Below are 18,730 nucleotides of genomic sequence, written 5' to 3'. Positions count from 1 at the left end.
CAATGAAAGTTTTGGAATTTTTTATTTTATTTTGTTGTCTCTTTCACACATCTATAATGTTCTGTTACATTATCATTAAGCTATTATTTCCAAATGTATGCGCCTTTTGTTTAAAAGAGAAGACAATAAATGCACTGACATTTTTTTGAATGTTAAAAAACGATAATACCAAACCATAAGGTGACTGGATAGGGTTAATATTTCATATTTAGCCCTAAAAGTATGATCATTTCTACAAGTGTAGGTGCCATAAAGTCATGGAAAATTCACTGTAGGTCATGAAAAGTCATGGAAAAGTTTTGAAATTTTGTCAGTGAAAAAGAGTGGGAATCCCGATATTACATTGTCATAGGTGTTAAAGTGATGAATAGGGCTGCACAACATACCGAAATTTAATCGAAATTTAAGATAGCACAATTATCTATTAGTATTATCCAATAGAATTTCTTCTAAAATGGTCCCCCACGGTCCTAGCAGCTGATTGGCCACTGTACGCACACAGGAGAATCCCATTGTCCAGGAGGCACAGAGAGATGAGGGAGTGTCCAGACACAGAGGTGTGAGCAGTGAGAGCAGCTCTGGCCTGATCCATTTCAGGATGTCATCATCATGTGAAAGCCGGATGCCCTCCCCCTCTCCCCTCCCCTGCAGCCCGCGCCTCTCACCTTACAGCCCTCGTCAATGCGCTCAGGGAATTTCTCACCACGATCTGGTTAGCCCCATTACAAAGAACCCCGTGGGCCGCTCCAGCACACGCACACACGCACAGGGAGCAGAGCTGCATTCATCACCACACTGTCTGAAAGGGAAACCAGGAATGACAAGTGATCTCAAGTGGACAATGCTTCAGCGATTTGTGTGACCCTCTCCCAAGCTGTTGACATGGAAATTAGGGCTCTAAACGAATAAAGAAATGATTGGTCAACTAAAGATTTGCCCTGTGTAGAGAATAAATTAATTGATTAAATAAAACAGTGAGGAGAGCCTCTGGCGAAAGCTCTCAAAATTACTTTTTTATTGAGATCCACATTAGTATCTGCAGTGTACCGCGTCAACTATATTCTTCCTGCGGTCATTTAAAATTTCATTGGTTACAAGTCAAAATCAAGTTAATGTGTACGACGTCCAATGATTCAATTAAAGGCTGTTCACAGTTCAGCTACAGTCTTGCTAGGTTAATTATTTGGCATAAAAACTACTATTATACAGATGAGTACTATACCATCGTCTAATGTGTAAAGGCAGATTAAATTTACATTTCACCCCCGAAACTCTAGCTGACTCACTCCATGCTTTCTTCTTTCTGCTGCTGTGCATAGAAATCCCTATTATCCAAAGTTCAGGCGACCAATAAAAAAAATTGACTAAATGACTACTGCTCTTATAAAAACATCCTGGATTATTTCTGATGCTGATTATTTCAGCTTTCCTTTTCTATGCAACTGTTAATGACTTTCAGATTCTTGAATGTGATGATGTCATGCTCTCAGATGGGCCAGATCCATATTGATTACGTAGATTACTAGGTAATATTCAGAAGTTAAATTCACAAATGTTGAACATGATCATGTCTTCTATTGACTAGACCCAAGAGCTTTGTTGCATTAAAATGAAACATCAGCATTTTAAAAACTTTACTTTCAGCTGTCTTCCATCTGTATTAAAGGGCCCATATTACAGCATTTTCTGATCTATGTTACAATGTTGTTTACTCATCAGACACATATCTGGAGTTGTGTTTTGCTTCATTTATTTCATTAATTTTTAACAAACAAACCCTGCATATTTAGTCTGCGTTCTTTTCACAGAAAACAACTCTGTTCCAACCTTGTGATGTCATGTGGTAATACAGGAAGTGCTCCACTGTGTTTTTAAACTCCATACACCTTCACTGGAACCATTTGGATCATTTCAGCCAAGAATTTCTACTGAGGAAATGGTTAAAGGTAGATAACTTGAAAACTACCCGTTAATGACATCACAAGATGGAACAGACCATTTTGAGTTTTGGAGATATAGACAGACTATTAATCAAACACTAGACATGTCTTTGATGAGCTAACAATTTTCTAACATGGCTTAAAGTTCACAAGAGTCAATTTTGGATAATAGAGGACCTTTAAATAATATTGGCCTATGATGATGTTGATGTCATCTGAAAGTTAGAAATAATCAACACGTAGTGTTTGTTAGTTGCAGCGTGTCTGTCTCATGGGAATTGCCACATACTCCACAGGAACAGTTTAGGTTTACAGACCAGAATCTAAATCTTCCCCTCTGCACTGTTTGTCTCAGCTGACATCCAACACTTTCATGGCGCCCACTTTTGGAAATCACACTCGTTAAGTTTCCTTGCACGTTTTCCCCCTCATAGCGTTCCTGTTCTATTTTTCCTCCACAAGACACTGTGGGGTCACTAATATTTTTCTATTTGGTTTAAACAAGCTGAGAAGAAAGGGGTGAATTCATGTTTGAACATTTTGACAGGCGGCGGCCAAGAATATATGGCTTCCCAGGACTGAGGCCATGAGTAACACATACTATATTCACATAGTGCAAGTGAATGCGGCTTCCATCAGGGAGGGCCAGACCAGGTTATGAATATTGATAGTCTAGCCGCTGGACTTTGGGTCAGATGTTGTCTCTCCCAAGCGGTTTTAGCAGTATTCAACTTGATTTACCACAAAAATAACAACACGAGTACTACAATTACACAGAACATGGGAACGTGCAGTGTTGGGCAGGTGACAAAAATGTGAAATACAAATAAAAAATGATCCTTTCTCACAAGTAACATTGCAGTGTCAGAATTGTGATTTTTAACCATTTTTCTTTTATAAAGAAGCATTTTATGGAGCTAAATTTTTCCCTCATTGTGGGAAAGATGCACTGGCGTGGGTAGTGTTGTGGTTTAGTTTTTGGTTTTCCTCAAGTGATGCAGAAAAGAGGGAGCCACTGTTTGTGTGAATGTTTGTGTATGTTACCTTTTAGACAAAAATAAAATCATGTTTTTATCACACTGAAAACATTTGAAAAACATTGGAAAAACCATGGAGGTGTTGTTCCTTTTGGCTATAATATTTTACTTTATGTCATAAAAATATATCTATCTCCATGGAAAATGTTCCATACTACGTTTTAACTTTGTTTCCATGGAATCATGCAGGTCACATGCTACCTTCAGAAAATGTTATGATGTTGCTTTAACACATGTAAAAAATTACTACCTTTCTATAAATGAGTCATTTTTGATCTAAACATCCATTTCAATCCCAACAAACAACCAAATAATTTTCAGCCATTTTTCCAGACTTCTACCCCAGAGCATCTTTCTCAAACGCATTCTTCATTAATAAAGAAGTGTGCTCTAAGCCAGTGAATGACCTCAGCCATCAGGGCCTGTCTTCACCTTACTGAGTTTCTATGAGCTACTCCACACTTGGTAAGATATGTGTAAAAGCATGTGCAAAAGCATGTGAATTCTTTCTTTGTCTCACACATACTCCAGCCCTCAGACACACAGACTGAGGATAATTTGACTTACACCTACATTTTTTATTATTCCACACACTTCAGACCTCAGGGTGAGAAAATGCTCAGAAAAAGCCCTGCAATCTTGTTATTTTATTATTTATCTGCGTATCAAAGAAAGCATACATTGTGTACATATAATTCTACTCATCTACTCATTTGTCATGTATGTTAGAACTTCACAATATGCTGCAAAAATATCAACATTACAATTTTTCTGACACAATAATTAGTGTCATAACAAAATGAATATATAGCAACACAAAGCTCTCAATTTTATTTTAATTTCATTATTATTATTATTATTTTTAAAGTAAAATCAATAAAAAGACAGATTTAATTAATAATTTTGGAGTTGGTCTTGGTTTAGACTTTCAAGACACTCGGGATAATTGTACAACATTTCAAAATACAAAATATAAGAAAGCAGTATAGAAAATAACAGTAAAATATAGTAAAATACATCATGTTAAAATGTAAAAAATAAAGTTACATTTGCAAAGGGGATGCGGAATAGGTTTGTCTGAACAAGTGGGCTTGAGAAGGAACTTAACTGAACTGTAAAATATTGCAATAATATCGTTAATGCAATACTTAGCATGGTTATTGAATATTGCATCTCTTTTTCACATGGTGCAGTCCTAATTTAAGCCTGATTTCCATGAGGTAGAGCCTTTCTTTTCTTAGAGTCGCTCTCATGTATGCCATGGGTGCTGCTGATATTGATCTTGGCCTGTGGAGTCAAAGCCAGTTCCGTTAGACCAGCTCTGCGGACAGCACATCACCGTCATCTGGTCAGAGCCTGAGGTTTTCTGTCAGACCTGAATGAATTTCTATGTTCACACAAGTTTAGCTCCCTTCACTGGCTGAGGCATCTCTCTTGTGTTAAAGCCTTCCTCTTATACACTAAAAATAGTCTTGGAAAGCAGTTTTACTCAAGATGTAGGTCTGGGTTTTACAGACACGACTGGCCGTAGAGCTCTCAATTTAAAAGAGCTAATCATGTTATTGATGAATAGAGCTGACTGAATCTTGATTTTATTAAATTATTATTCATTTCACAGCTCTACAACTCATGTCACTGGTCTACTGTTAAGAAGGTGGCCCCTAATTTAGAGAGTCACCCATTGAATTCATTTTATTAAAAGTGGAAACCCCTAAAAGTTATGTTACCACATTTGTAAAATAGGTGATTGCTGTTGAGGTTGAGACTAGCTTTATACAAATGATAAACAATTTTTAAAGGTCCTATATTGAACAAAATTTACTCCTGTGAGCTTTAAGCCGAGTTAGAATGCTGTTACCGCTCAAAAACAGACCTGGAGTTGTGTTTTGTTTCATACACACATGTTTGAGTAACCCTTTTTATTACTCTGTCTGCATCTCCACAGCTCAAAATGCTCTGTTCCACCTTGTGATGTCATGAAGTGGTAGTTTTCAGGTTACCAGCCACATTTTACCTTTTGTTCAGTAAAGATTCGCAATTCCAGGGCTGAAATCATCCAAATGATTCTAGTGAAGGTGTGTAGAATTAAAGAACAGTGGAGCACTTCCTGTTTTACCGCATGACATCACAAGGTGGAACAGAGTGTCTTCTGTTTGAGAGAAGTCAGCCTAAATATGCATGATTTGTGTGTTTTCACTGTGGAAATAAAACAAAACACAACTCCAGTTATGTTTGTGATGGAAAAAAAACATTTTAACAGACCAGAAAATAGTGTAATATGGGCCCTTTTAATACCAAAATCGACTCCTGTTGCAGATTTTCACATTCGTGTCAAATAAAATTTGTGTTTTTGTAACTACTTTTCAGTGTTTGCATTTCAGAACAAATTTTGGAAAACGTTAACAGAGCAATAGTACTACACAAGGCCAATGCAGGAGCTTGTTTTTAAAATGTAATAAATCCTCACGTCCACAGTCATACTTACACTGCTGTGAACATTGGCAAAGAAACATCGTAGTCTTGGATCATACGCCGCGTCTAATCTGTCTCTCTCCTTAACTGTTATACAAACCTACAAGAAGACAAAATGGCTGCCTGACCTTTGACCTTTATGTTTAAACATGTGTAAGTCTCTAATACTTTTTATGAACATGCCAACGATCCATTATGTCTTTATAATGGTGTGAGTGCAGGTGACTGATAGGCTGGGGTCATGTCCGCCTCATCTCTTCTCCCAGAGTATTTGTAGTACGAGGTGTTGCCAGGGCTTCGTGGAGATAAACCAGATGTGAACGGGTGCTGCCTGCAGATAAACGCTGGATGTGTAGGGTGACGCTTCTCTGCTGTTCACTCAGCTGGATTTTGCTAAAGATTTTACCCAGTTTTCACTATTCCAAAAACGTTCATTTATGCCAGACCTCCTTGTCAAAGCCTGATCTCGTCAGACCTCAGGAGCTAAGCAGGGCCAGGTCTGGTTAGGACTTGGATGGGAGACCGCTGGGAAAATCAGGTGCTGCAGTGAGTGGGCGCCAGTGGTAAAAACTGTTGTTGTGTCCTTAGTTGGGATTGCAAGACACTTCACCCACATTGCCTAGTATGAATGTTGTGTGTGCATGAGTGATGTTGGTGGTCGGAAGGGCCTGTGGTGCAGTTTGGCAGCCTCGCTTCCGTCAGTTTGCCCCGGGACAGCTGTGGCTATAATAGTAGTTTACCACCACCGAGTGTGGAGTGAATGAATAATGCACCAAATTGTAAAGCGACTTTGAGCATCTGGAAAAGTGCTATATAAGACTAATTTTTTTATTTTTTTTATTGTACCTGTATTTTGGATGACATAGATAGAAGGATTCCTCTTAAGAACTCAGTGTTTTCAATATTTCTTCACAAATTGCCACTTAACTGGTGTAAAACTATGATAAATATTTACCACAGGTGCTAGAATCCATCCAAACAAAGGAAAATTAAAAAAAAAATAAATATGAAAACTTGTCATGCACTTTAAGCAAACTCTCCAGGCCTATGTGACAGTGCTAATCTGAAGCTATTCCTGGCATCTGTCCCGGAGTTTAAAGGTGGCTGTGTGGATTTTTTCCAGTGGATTTGATTCTATCATCATGAATTAGAGCACTGTGGGAGAGGGAAGGAACATGGATGCCAAATTTAGAAGTGGGTTCAGCAAGGAGGGGCAAATGTTACAGGGTTTCTAACAGTTTTTTAGTCCTGTTACATCCTGGTGTGTTTAGCTTTGTCTAGCCACTATAGCATCTCATACCTTGTCTTTCCACGCTCTTAACATATGAGGCTGTTATCAGGGTAGGATGTGTCTGAAAGAGTAATTGTCCAATAGGGAGTGTGAAAATAGATCATGGGGAAAGAATTCAGACCTCAGGCCGGTTACGTTGGTGGTATTTCTCCTTCTCAGACGACATCCAAACTTGGAGATGTCTTCCACCACACGGTCACACGCAGAGCGGTGCGGTGGGTTAATAAAACTGTGTCTCTCTCGTCTGTTGCAGCTGAGATATCAACATGGACTCACCACACCAGACCTTCAACAGACTCTGCCCAACCTGAAGACCTTCCTGGAGCACGGCCTGATGGTCCGATGGTGAGAGACAGATTGTGTACATGCGCTGTTGAGAAGTTAAACCGTCCTTTACTGAATAAAGTACCAATAAAACAGGATAGATGTCATTTTTTGGGCCAAATTGAGTTTAATGTCCCATTTTTAGTGATGTAACAATAACAGAAATATCATGATATCATATCTTCAAAAGTCTCAATAATATTATGAGCCATCACAATATGTCCAAATGCAAGTCTTTTTGCTTAAATTCATTGTTAATGCTAAAAAAACAGAGGGAACTACATAGATCATGAGCCTTTGGTTTTTCAGTGCAGACTATATGAACAAAGAACTCTGCATAACAAAGCACTTTAAAATCTTCAGTACCAAAGGCTTTTCAATCTTTTTAAAAGGAAAAAGTAGCATATTCACAATTCTGTTAGCCTCCACAAAAATATTCCAATAAATATTGTACTGTGAGATGCATATCGTGAAAATATCGTATTGAGAGATTTCGATATCATTACATCCGTGTTAGTCTCAAGATCCTGCTGTATCTGTATCTATTACTCATACTCATTTGAGAAAGTATTAATACTAAAAAAGTCACATTCACAGAATCGAAATGAACCTTTCCTGAATAGCTTTAGAATGATCAGAACAAGTATAAGAGCACAAATACTACTGAGGAATTATGTAAATATAAGACCAGACCAGAATATAAATGAAAGTACTACAATTTAATGTTGTAAATTACATTCTGTTGTCGAAACCTAAATAAAGAGTGTTTTTCTAATCATCATCAGGGTATCAGAATCAGTACTGAGTATCAAGTCTATTCCTTAGTATCAAAATCGAGTTTGAAATGTTAGTATTGTGACAACACTAGAGGCTAATAATATTTGACCTTCATTGTTACTGACCATTACTACAGAGATGTGTCTGGACCATCTGTGTGTCCATGCCTTGTGACTGACCCTTGTGCAGCTCTCGCTTTGATCTCCTCGTCTTGTTCAGAGTTAGCAAAGGGGAAAATGTTTATTTCCCACATTAATTGAATAATCTTTTGTTTTGAAAGGAAAAACCTTGAAAAGCTCAGCCTCACAAATCGGCTCTCCGCACAGACTATCCCATAATGAGGAGTGGAAGAGCAAAAGATGGAGGAGATCAAAGTACGACCTGCGAGCCCTTAAGCCATGTGTATATGTGTGTGTATGCGTATGGGGGTGCGTGTGTGCATGTGTCTGTGTGTGTGTATTCAAAAATGATGGTCTACAGAGCGCTGAAAAGTGCCAAAATAAATATGTAAATTCATGGTATTTGTATAGTTTCTCCTTTTTATGTGACTCATTTTAAAAACTAAACTTAACTAAATTTTAAAAGTAAACTTAACCTAATGAATGAATGAAACAAATCACAAACATACATATATTGTGTATGTAAGTTGGTTAACTTATGGTTGAGAATATGGAGTCAGCTCTAGCTTTCCAGTATTGGGACTGACCTTCTCCCTGTAAAAATATATGATGTATAAAATTGCAGTATGCCAGATGGACATAATCATCCCTTAGATAATCAATGACACCCCCTGCTTCCATACAGAACACAGTCTGTCTGCATCAGACTGTGAAAGCCTTTTCTCACCCACCTAGACCCACACAGAGGCACACATTTATAACTATGACAGTGATCCAGAGAAGAAAATGATTTTACTTAAAGAAGACTTATTGTGCTTGTGTCTGCTACATAGATATAATCTATGACACCCATGGATCATTATGTTATATTTTGCACTTTTTAAATCACAATATTCATCTAAAATTACCTAATAAAAGGAACAAGTCCGACTTCTGTGTTATCACAACAAGAAGTCGGCAACTCCCATGGATAGCTGCACTCCACAGTAGCAAGTAACATATTTTTTTGATTTGTACCTAAATGACTACACGACACACATGCCAAACTCTATGCGTATAATCGATTAAGAAGCTACAGAGCAGTGGATGTATGCCGGTGGCGGTAAAAATGGGGATTTATCTGCAATATTTTGTCTTGAAAATAAGCAATTAAACATGCACGAATGTCTCCAGATAGAACTTGGGGTGAGTAAATGGTGAGGGGAAACAGCATTAATATGCTTGAAGGCTCAAAAAACTCAGTTGCATAATAAATCAGCTTTAACTGTGCTCTGTTTAAATTTACGTGATGCATAGGACTATGACAGAAGAAAAAGCGCTTTCATTATATGGTATCTGTATTAGTGACCAGGAGCCAGAGGTGGTACTAGAAACCAAATCCCTATAGACAGTTCAGTCTTAAGATGAATGTAAAAGCATTCAACAAATGGTCTCTACATTCACTCAAGAATCTGATGAGGTTCACTGACTATAGTCCTGCTGCTTGTAGATTTAAAGTATTAGATCTACAACAGTTTTATCTCATAGTGCTGTTAATTTGAGTGTTGTTGTTTTACAGAGGGCATTTCTAAAGAAAAAAGCATTGCCTAATTTAAGTGACAATCCCTCCCGTCCTTCTGGTGATGCTGCATCTTCAAAGTCCACACTCGGAAATAAAATTGACATCACTCTTTTTCGGCTGTTGGGCATGTTGACTTTTTTTTTTTACATATTAGCCTAAGTAGTTCCACAGGGATTGTCCCGGCCCACATCAAACGTCCAGCTCTTATCTGTTCATATTAGTTTTGGCCTTCAAGTGGTGCCTCTTCTTCATAACATTTGGGTTGGAGCTGAAGCGTGCTGTAGGTTTGTGTGTGAATGAATGGAGAAAAGGTTTGGCCCTCTGAATTCCTAAGTGTGCCTGAAATATGCCATCTTTGACATCAGTGGTGGAAGGAGATAGCATTGAAAGGCTGTGGAGGAGTAAGGGCTATTTCTGCTGCAGGATGTCAGCCTCTCTGCTTGATGATTTAGGCAGCGGTCTCCCAGTAGTTTTTACAGTGTGCAGAGGAGCTGCTGTCAGGAGCACACCGGAGACTGGGGCCCAGTGAAACCTAAAGACATACGTGGGTAAATGGAGGTAACCTCACTGCACAGGCCTTTTTCACATCACTGAGGTATGTGGGGCTGCAGTACCACTCAAACCAGAGCCATGTGCTCCAAAAGCCCCTCACAGTTAAAACAGCGCCACACATATTTGTATTAGTTCCACCAAGAAGCACTAGTCGTACTTATTGCATATTAACATAATGGATATATGTTGGTGCACGTTTAAAACCATGTCTTTACAGTTTACAGTTTTAGTTTTAGATTGATTGACCATGAAGCATAATGAATATTGTATCTACCCTGGAACTTAGATTTGAGTCTAAGACATAAGTGATCTATGCGCTGTATCGATGTGTATCGTTGCAGGATGATTTTGTGGAGTGAGTGAACTTTTTTACCTACATTTAAAATAACCGTTTATGAGGATAAAACCCAAACAGAATGAGCAGTCTATTCGAGAAACTTTATCCCAAAGGTTCCTTCAGGAGAAACCTTTCCTCATGTTCATTATGTGTAATGGCTCGTGTGCTCTTCACTGTGGAGTTAGCTAATGTCATTCTTCACATTCACTTGAGCTAATAAAGGCTCTGGTAAAAGGACACGTGCTCATAATCAGGTGGTTTCACTTGTTTTGTTAACCTTGACCTTAAGTGACCACACACTGTTTACAACTGGAATCCCCTATCGGTGTATATTATACTATGTATACTTTGGACACAAGGTCTTGTATTTGTTTTTAAGTTGTTACCATTAGAACAATATACTGTACCTCAATCATGTATGGTTCTTATTTACTTTAATGCCCTTTGCGTTGAGTTATAAGCAGGACACTATTCTAAAAGTTCTCAAACCTGATTTGCTGTCATAAATTTAAACTGTCTATGACTTTGACTAATGTGTTGAAGTAGTTTGTACAGCTTATGTAAGACCATCCAAGGGAAAATGTACTCAGACGTCTGCTATCCTGCACGCTTAACTCATCAAGTGGAGATTTGTCTTCAGGTGCTAACTGACATGGAGAGCCCCAGAGGGTACAGGGAGGTCCTTCTTAACCTTTGACCTCAGAGGAACAGTGCCTCTGCTGCTGAGATGGCAGAGTGCTGAATTACACATGGTTTTGGCTATTGGATGAGGCGGTGAGGCCCCCATTTAAATGAATTTATGACTCGAAATGGGGTGGAGCGGGGTCCTGTATTGCAAGTCTGTTATCTGTTATGGGCAAAAATGTCTGACATAGTTGGGCAGACGCCTGCTGCGCTGTTGCACTCAGCAGTCAGTGAGCGGAGTCTCAAAGGCAGCACAAATATTTTGTGGATGTTGTCAGGTGCAGTGATTTACAAAGAGTTGCAGCTGTCTCTTCTTTCCATCGGGGAAAAGAAACTGTGCTTTAAGGGCGGTGGAGGTGTCAAGATCAAGCTTTTTTTTTTTTTTCTCAATCCAGTTATAAATAAGGCGTAACTTAAAGGAGGACATTGTGATTAATTTGACTCTTAAATTCAGCAAATATTTGAACTGTAGAGGAACCACCTGAAAGAGCCTGTGTACAACCAGTGGTACCTCAGTTTGAGAACCACTGAATTAGAGAATACTACTAATAATTTAAGTTTGTTGCTTAATATTTCTCCTTATACTTGTTCTTTCTTGTCCTTTACAGTGACAGACATGTCTCCAGTTCCATGTCCGTCCCAAAGTCCAGCCTCAGTATTGGTCTGGGCTCAGAGTTGGGGTTCCCCAGCCACACCAGCTCTCCCGACCGCAGCCACAGAAAGCGCAGCACTTCTGAAGCTGACCAGCAGAAGGCCAAACCCACCCCCCCTCCCAGCTACAACACTGCCATGGGCATAGAACCACCTCAACCACACCCACCTGCTCCGGCACCTCCATCGCCCTCTCCCAAGCACCACCCCTCCCTTGATGACAGCATGGCCTCCCTAAACCTTGGCAAGCCCACGCAGGGTAACCAGGAGGGAGAAATGGAGTCTAAGGAAGAAGCTAAGATAGAGGAATCACAGGAGATACCAGAAGAGGAGGGGAAAGGTGTTGAAAAAGAGATTGAAGAAGAGGAGACACGCCCACCTAGCATCTCAACCAAACCAACCTCCTCTGAATCTGTGGATGTAGTAGAGGACAAAGCAAGCTCGTCTACTCAGAATTCAGGGACCATGAACGGTTCACTTGTAGTAGGACAGGCTACGCTGGGTCCCATACCAGAGCTGCATTGCTCAGTGGAACAAGCGGAGGAGATCATAGGCACAGAGGCCACAGGGTTGGCTTTGGGACTGGAGGAGCAGGCCCAGCTGGAGGAAGAGTACAGCAGTATCCCCGTCGACCACGCCGTCGCCGTGGAGTGCGATGATCAGGTGTTAGGGGAGCTGGATGTAGCCGGTTTTGAGGAGTTCTCGAGGCGTATCTATGCTCTCAATGAGAACATGTCCAGCTTTAGGAGACCACGGAAAAACTCTGATAAGTGAAGCTGAGACCATATGGCAGTGTGGACAGTGGGCAGAATACATAGGAGCTCTTCTGGAACTTATTCGACCAATTTGCACTTACTATTAACATTTCCATTGTAATCTTTTAATAAATGTAAGTGCAAGTATTGGGACAGTAAGCTGATGTGAATTATGAATTATGAATTTTAAAGATTGTTGCCAGAGATTAATTTTTTATCTATGGTAGTCTAGCTTAACAGTGAAGTTCCAATAAAAGAGTAGCACTTTGTATGCAAACCTTCAATGCAGTACCAAACTTCAGTCAATGTAATTCAGGTTCTCAAACCTGTTTTCCAGAATCTTAAACTCTCTGAATCATAGGGCTGCACGGAATAATCTTTGACTATTCAAATAAATGTATTTTCATCTTCGTAATTGTTGGCTGGACTTAACAGACTCTTAGACACGCCAAACGACCTTTTACTATACTATTAAAGGTGGAACTTTTCTTGTGGAGGGTCCGCCAACTACTTGTCTCCATGGAGCTGTTATTGTTTTGCCTGCAATGTTCCACAGCAAAACTTTAAACTTATCTATCCCTATGAAGATACCTGACAGTTTCGACTGCTCACTAGCGGTCTTCCTCAGAGACCAAGACCAAGAGTGCAAGATACAGATACAGGTCAGCTCTATGGAGTCAGGTTTTTCAGTGTACTGTAAGAAGAATGGCTTTTTAATCAATAAAAAAGCATCTGTAATGGAATAAATGCGAAATAGTCAAGTTTATTACTGTACTGTGGAACATTCCAGGCAAAACAATCACTTCCCCATGACAAAAAGCAGGTGGTGGGCCCTGTACCAGAAAAGTTACACAGTGCATCTCCAAGTCACAATGTCAGAAAGGAACAAAACTATTTCTTATTTTCACTATTAATGAAATTTGTCATTACTTGTATCTGGAAACGTTCAGTCACCACATTTCAGCCTTTCAACCATTTGGCTAAAAATCAATTTCATTGTACAAAAGAAATAATAATTTAACTAGTCAGCTAATAAAAAAATAGTAATCTTTGGCTAATTGACTATTAAAACAATGGTGAGCTGCAGCCCTACTGAGTCAGTGTAGCTGTACGTGAGGAGATATCAGTTTAATGTGCCCACTCTTGCCCATGCCTGCTGTCCCAGTACTTGAGCTGTGCTGTTTCACTCATGGTGTGAAAGAGTGACTGAACTTGACGTGATGTGTGTGTGTGTGTTTACTAGGCCTGTCACGATAAAACTTTTGGAAGTACGATATATTACTCAAGAATATATAATCGATAAACAATAATATTAAAACTAATGTTTGCTGTTGACGCAATAACACTAAAGTGGGGTTATCAAAAGCAACTGTTCGAAATGTACAAATTGCATTAAATAAATAAACAAACTCTTTAGGAATAACAAAGAGAGATAATTTATTGATCCCGAGGGAAATTCAAGTTTTGCTTCAGCAACATTTCTTCTGCGCATATCAGTCTAAGGTCTCAGTGCAGTTTAACAGAAGGACTGGTCATATAGGGTCAGCAAATCCACTTTATTTCTGTAGCACATTTCACAAACAGTTTCCAAAGTGCTGCACAAATGCATAATAATAATAATAATAACAATAATATGATAATAAAATGATAAAATTATTGCTCCGATTTAATCATACTAGTCTTAAAATAATAAAACCAGTAAAATAAAATAAGAGCAAAAATGATAGAATAGCAATAAATAAATAAAGCCAATAAAATACATTAAAAATAAATAAAAGACACAGATCATCTTACAACTCATGCGGTGTTAAAAGGCAGAGAGTAAAAGTGGGTCTTAAGATGAGATTTAAAACACTCCACTGTGGGGGTTGTTCAGACATGAAAGGGCAGATCGTTCCAGAGCTTAGGGCCGACCACAGAGAAGACCCTGACCCCTCTGGTTTTAAGTCTGGTCTTAGGCATCATGAGCTGGAGCTGGACCTCGGACCTCAGAGCGCATGCGGGGGTGTAAATTTGGACGAGGTCTGAGACATACTGTGGGGCCAGTTCCTTCAAAGCTTTAAAAAAACAAACAATAAAATCTCAAAATCAATTCTAAAATTAACAGGAAACCAGTGCAAAGACGCAAGGACTGGGATAATGTGCTCTTTCCTTTTGGTTCCTATTAGAAATCGTGCTGCAGAGTTTTGTAAAGTGTGTTTTGTGAGATAGCGTAATAAAATGCGTTACAGTAGTCCAGGCATGATGAAATAATAGCGTGTATGAGGTTTGACTTTCGATAAAAGCCGCAAATGATAAAAAGCAGTGTCCAGGGGGAGCGAGGTGAACTCTAATTTGTATCTATAATGAGTCATAGAAGTTCGTCAACCCTCTACAGCTCAAATTTTAGTATATAAAAATAACAAAACGTTTCCTTCTATTGCAAATACTGTAAAACGTACTAGAGAAATACTGCCCCCCTCCAAAAAAATGACTGTTCTACTTAATATTAATTGAACAATAAGTCAATGTAGTGATTAATGTGACAGGCCTAGTTCTAGCATGCAGGACCTTCTCATTACAGTAGGGCTTTGATGAATCCCACCAATGACCTCGACTTCCAGGTTGCTGCCGTAGAGCGAGGTGGTCGATTCAGCCAATCAGAGAGCCCCTTTACTGTGACACACCTTTTTTCCTCCATACACTTTGTTCTTAAGGTGGTAAGGCGAGGATTATATGAGCACACGGCAGGGCTACTGTGCAATGTATGATTCATCTCCATGTTGTTTTATTGTTTTAAATTTTAAGGTAGTCCAGCGTTGTAAACCTCAATGTTGATTATCATTGTATTAGACCAATTAAATGTTGTAATTCTCTTCTGTTGAACTGTCACTCAGGCTGTGTTGTCTTGAAGCCCACATCAGTAACTTCCGTGTAACAAATGCTTTCTTGCACTGGTGGATTTATGCATTATTTATATTTCAGAATAACCATGAGCTTGAGTTTTAAAGAAGATTCATATCGCACAATGTTTCAGACTGCTAATGTAAACTCCAGGGGGCGCTCTCGATGCTGACGGCTGTGTAGCATCAGTTGCCATGACAGCGATGGACCAGGGATAGACCAGTCCGCCTCTCACATCTCTGCTGCGGTTGCATCATTTCCATAAACTGATGCCAACAGTTGACCATGTAAATATACTTTTGTATGGAGGTTTCTTTTCTTATTAAAGACTGTCCAATGGCATGAATGTACGTAGCCCTGTTTAAATACGGTCTCCTGTGTTTGCTTTTTAAACAGGCACTCGATTTTTATTCTGGAACAGTCTGGAATTTTGGACATAGGACCTCATTTCCTAGAGAGCCAGAGTGTTGGAGACGTGTGGAGACACTTTTTAAAATATTCCATCTAGTCCTTGTATTTGCAGAGGTCGTTGGTGCTAGACTAGTGCATGTCAATGGCCATAGTTATCCTGCCACTAAAAACAGTCTTACCCACTCCACAAAACACCCAAAGCAAATCTATAATTACACCAGACTATCGATGTGAAACTCTGTATCGACAGAATAATGTTTGAAATAAAACTAACCTTGCATCGCATGAATCGTCGCATGTTGAGGGACTATTTTCTCAGCAGCAGTGGAATTTTACTTTGCCGGTAAGATAGGTGCTAGGTCAGGGGTCTCTAACCAGTAGTTCTCCACTTCCTTCCAAGTAGCTTGCTAAAGGATTTCAGAATTATGTGTATTGCGCTTAATAACTAAAATCTGATTATTTTTCACTGTAACTGTGTAATTTTGATGCCTAACTTGTGCACTAATAAATTGCATCTTAACTGTACAGTCTAAAGCTTGCCATAGCTCTTCTACTTTCTCAATTTCCTGTGACTGCTAAAATGAGTAGCTCTCTGGCATTTTCATTTTCTAAAGGTAGCCCAGCAGAGGAAAAAGGTTGGAGACCTCTGTGCTTGGCGAGATCAGTCCGCCACTGCCAACCTTTCTATCAGGAAACTCGCTGCTGCTGCTCAGACATAAATCCTTCAAATGCAAGGTTGGTTTTACTTCTAGAATTATTCGACACAGACGTTTTCATCGTCAGTCTGGCGTGATAATAGATTTGCTTCAGGTGTTTTGTGAAGTGGGTAAGACTGTTTTTTAGTGGCAGGATAACTATGGCCATTGACATGCGCTAGTCTAGCACCAGCGACCTCAGCAAATACAAGGACTGGATGGAATTTTTTTTTTTTTTAAAGTGTCTCCACACGTCTCCAACACTCAGGACCTCATTTCCTAGTGAGCTAATGTCCAAAATTCTGGACTGTCCCTTTAAGGATTTGAAGGTTCTTATTGATACTTTGACTTCTTTAAAGGACACATGACACTATTTTCTGATCTAAGATATTATGATGTTTCCTCATGAGAAAAAAAATAAAAAATTTTGAGTTGTGTTTTGTTTCTTTCACATATGTTTAACACTTAAACTCTGCATATTTACTGTGAGTTCATCTCTCAAACAGAAAACACTTCCACTTTGTGATGTCACGTGGTAATCCAGGAAGTGCTCCACTGTGTTTTTGGACTCCATACACCTTCACTAGAATCATTTGGATAACCTGGAATTGCCAATGTCTAATGAACTAAAGGTAAAAGGAGCTGTTAACTTTAAAACTACCACCACATGACATCACAAAGTGGAACAGAGCATTTTGAGCTTTGGGGATGGAGACAGACTAATATTAATTACTCAAAAATGTATGAATGAAACAAAACACAACTCCAGGTATGTTTTTGATGAGGTAACAACATTATAACATGTCTTAAAGCTCACAAGACTCAATTTCAATTAATATAGGACTAAGCTAAATATATTTTACACTGTAGCATCAATGCAGTGACCCAGTTATAGAATTATTAAACTACATTTCCAAATACGTTATAAAAGTCTGTAGATATAAAAATGAACATGAGTTTATCTAATTACAGATTTGTTGTTTGTGACATATCTGGTTAAGATGACACCGGGAAGTTTATCTTGGGCAGGTCTGATACATTTGTGCTTAATTACAACATATTTCATATCAGAAGTCGTTTAAGGACAAAAGAGAAAAGCCAAATGTGTCTCAGACTTATGTTTTATATCTACCTGGAACATCTTTGAGCATTCCCACACCAAACTTTTCAGACTGTGTCCAAAAGCATGTCCCTGGCTGAAGCTTAAAGAGGCTTCTTCCATGTCCCTTAAGTGGAAAGTATTGCATTTTAGAAGCTTGTAACATCTCGTATATCTTATCCTTTGGCTTGCCGGATTTTACTGAATTTAAAGGTGCGTGTATGTGTAGACCTGTCATGATAATTACTTTATTGACCCAATATATGAAAGCTGGAACAATATTTTTTGGCATCAATATTTAGCGTAGGTACTTTTGGGACTTTTTTGGAGCAATAATAAGATTTAAGCTGTGAAAGGTTGAATAAATAACCTCTATGAATCATTACAGATGGCAAAGTACTATAGTGTTTCATTCTCCTAATTATCTATTGAAGCTCATGTTTTTATAACAATATTGTAGATTTAGAATGTTTTTTGTGGTTTAAATCTGCTATTCTTTTTGTGTCAGTGATAAAATTAGTTTCAATATTATCATATATCATCTGTATTCACTTCAGTAGTATCATACTTCAAAATTTCTTATCGTGACCTGCCTATGTATGTGACTTTTTGGTGTAGGTTTTGTCCTTTGCTCGTCTCCATGGAGGTTTTAGTGATTTGCCTGAAATATTCTACAGTATCATATTAAACTAATCTCTTTTGCATTTATTCAGTTATTTTTATAGCTCAAAACTGCATACATTCTTACTGTAATTTGGCCCGTTGATGTCTCCATGGAGGTAGATTTTTTTAATGCAGGCATCTCCAACCTTTTTCCTCCGGTTAGCAACTTTTACAAAACAAAAATGCCAGAGAGCTACTATTTTTAGCCATCGCAAGAAATGATGTATATTTAAGACCCATGTGAGCCTTAAATGACATACACTTAGATACCTATAAAACATAAACCATTATTCATTTATTAGTGCACAAATTTAGGCATCAGATTGATACAATGGTAATAGGCATTTAATTCATCAAATTTTACTTATTCAGGACAATATGTGTTATTCAGAAATACCTTGGCGAGCTACTAGGAAGAGAGTGGCGAGCTACCAGTAGCTCCTGAGCTACAGGTTGGAGACCCCTGTTTTAATGTTATA

At 38.8% G+C, this 18,730-nt stretch overlaps 1 protein-coding gene across 4 annotated transcripts in view; it reads left to right on the top strand.

Moving 5' to 3' along the window:
- uvrag (UV radiation resistance associated gene) overlaps window positions 1-15,729 on the top strand; it is a 73,414-nt gene extending 57,685 nt beyond the window's left edge. For 3 of the 4 annotated variants that reach the window (XM_055148380.1, XM_055148381.1, XM_055148382.1), the window contains exons 14-15: window positions 6,994-7,085; window positions 11,703-15,729. In XM_055148380.1, the coding sequence (XP_055004355.1) occupies window positions 6,994-7,085; window positions 11,703-12,519 (909 nt within the window). In that variant the 3' untranslated portion in view covers window positions 12,520-15,729. Of the gene's footprint in view, window positions 1-6,993; window positions 7,086-8,121; window positions 8,279-11,702 lie in introns of those variants that run through there. The other variant, XM_055148383.1, reaches the window with a different exon arrangement.
- The last annotated feature ends 3,001 nt before the right edge of the window (window positions 15,730-18,730 follow it).

Source organism: Boleophthalmus pectinirostris, unplaced genomic scaffold, assembly GCF_026225935.1.
Source record: "Boleophthalmus pectinirostris isolate CB_2022bp ecotype Guang Dong unplaced genomic scaffold, ASM2622593v1 HiC_scaffold_12, whole genome shotgun sequence".
NCBI lineage: Eukaryota > Metazoa > Chordata > Actinopteri > Gobiiformes > Gobiidae > Boleophthalmus > Boleophthalmus pectinirostris.
The sequence above is the reverse complement of the archived record's forward strand: the minus strand, read 5'-3'. Positions and strand labels throughout refer to the sequence as shown.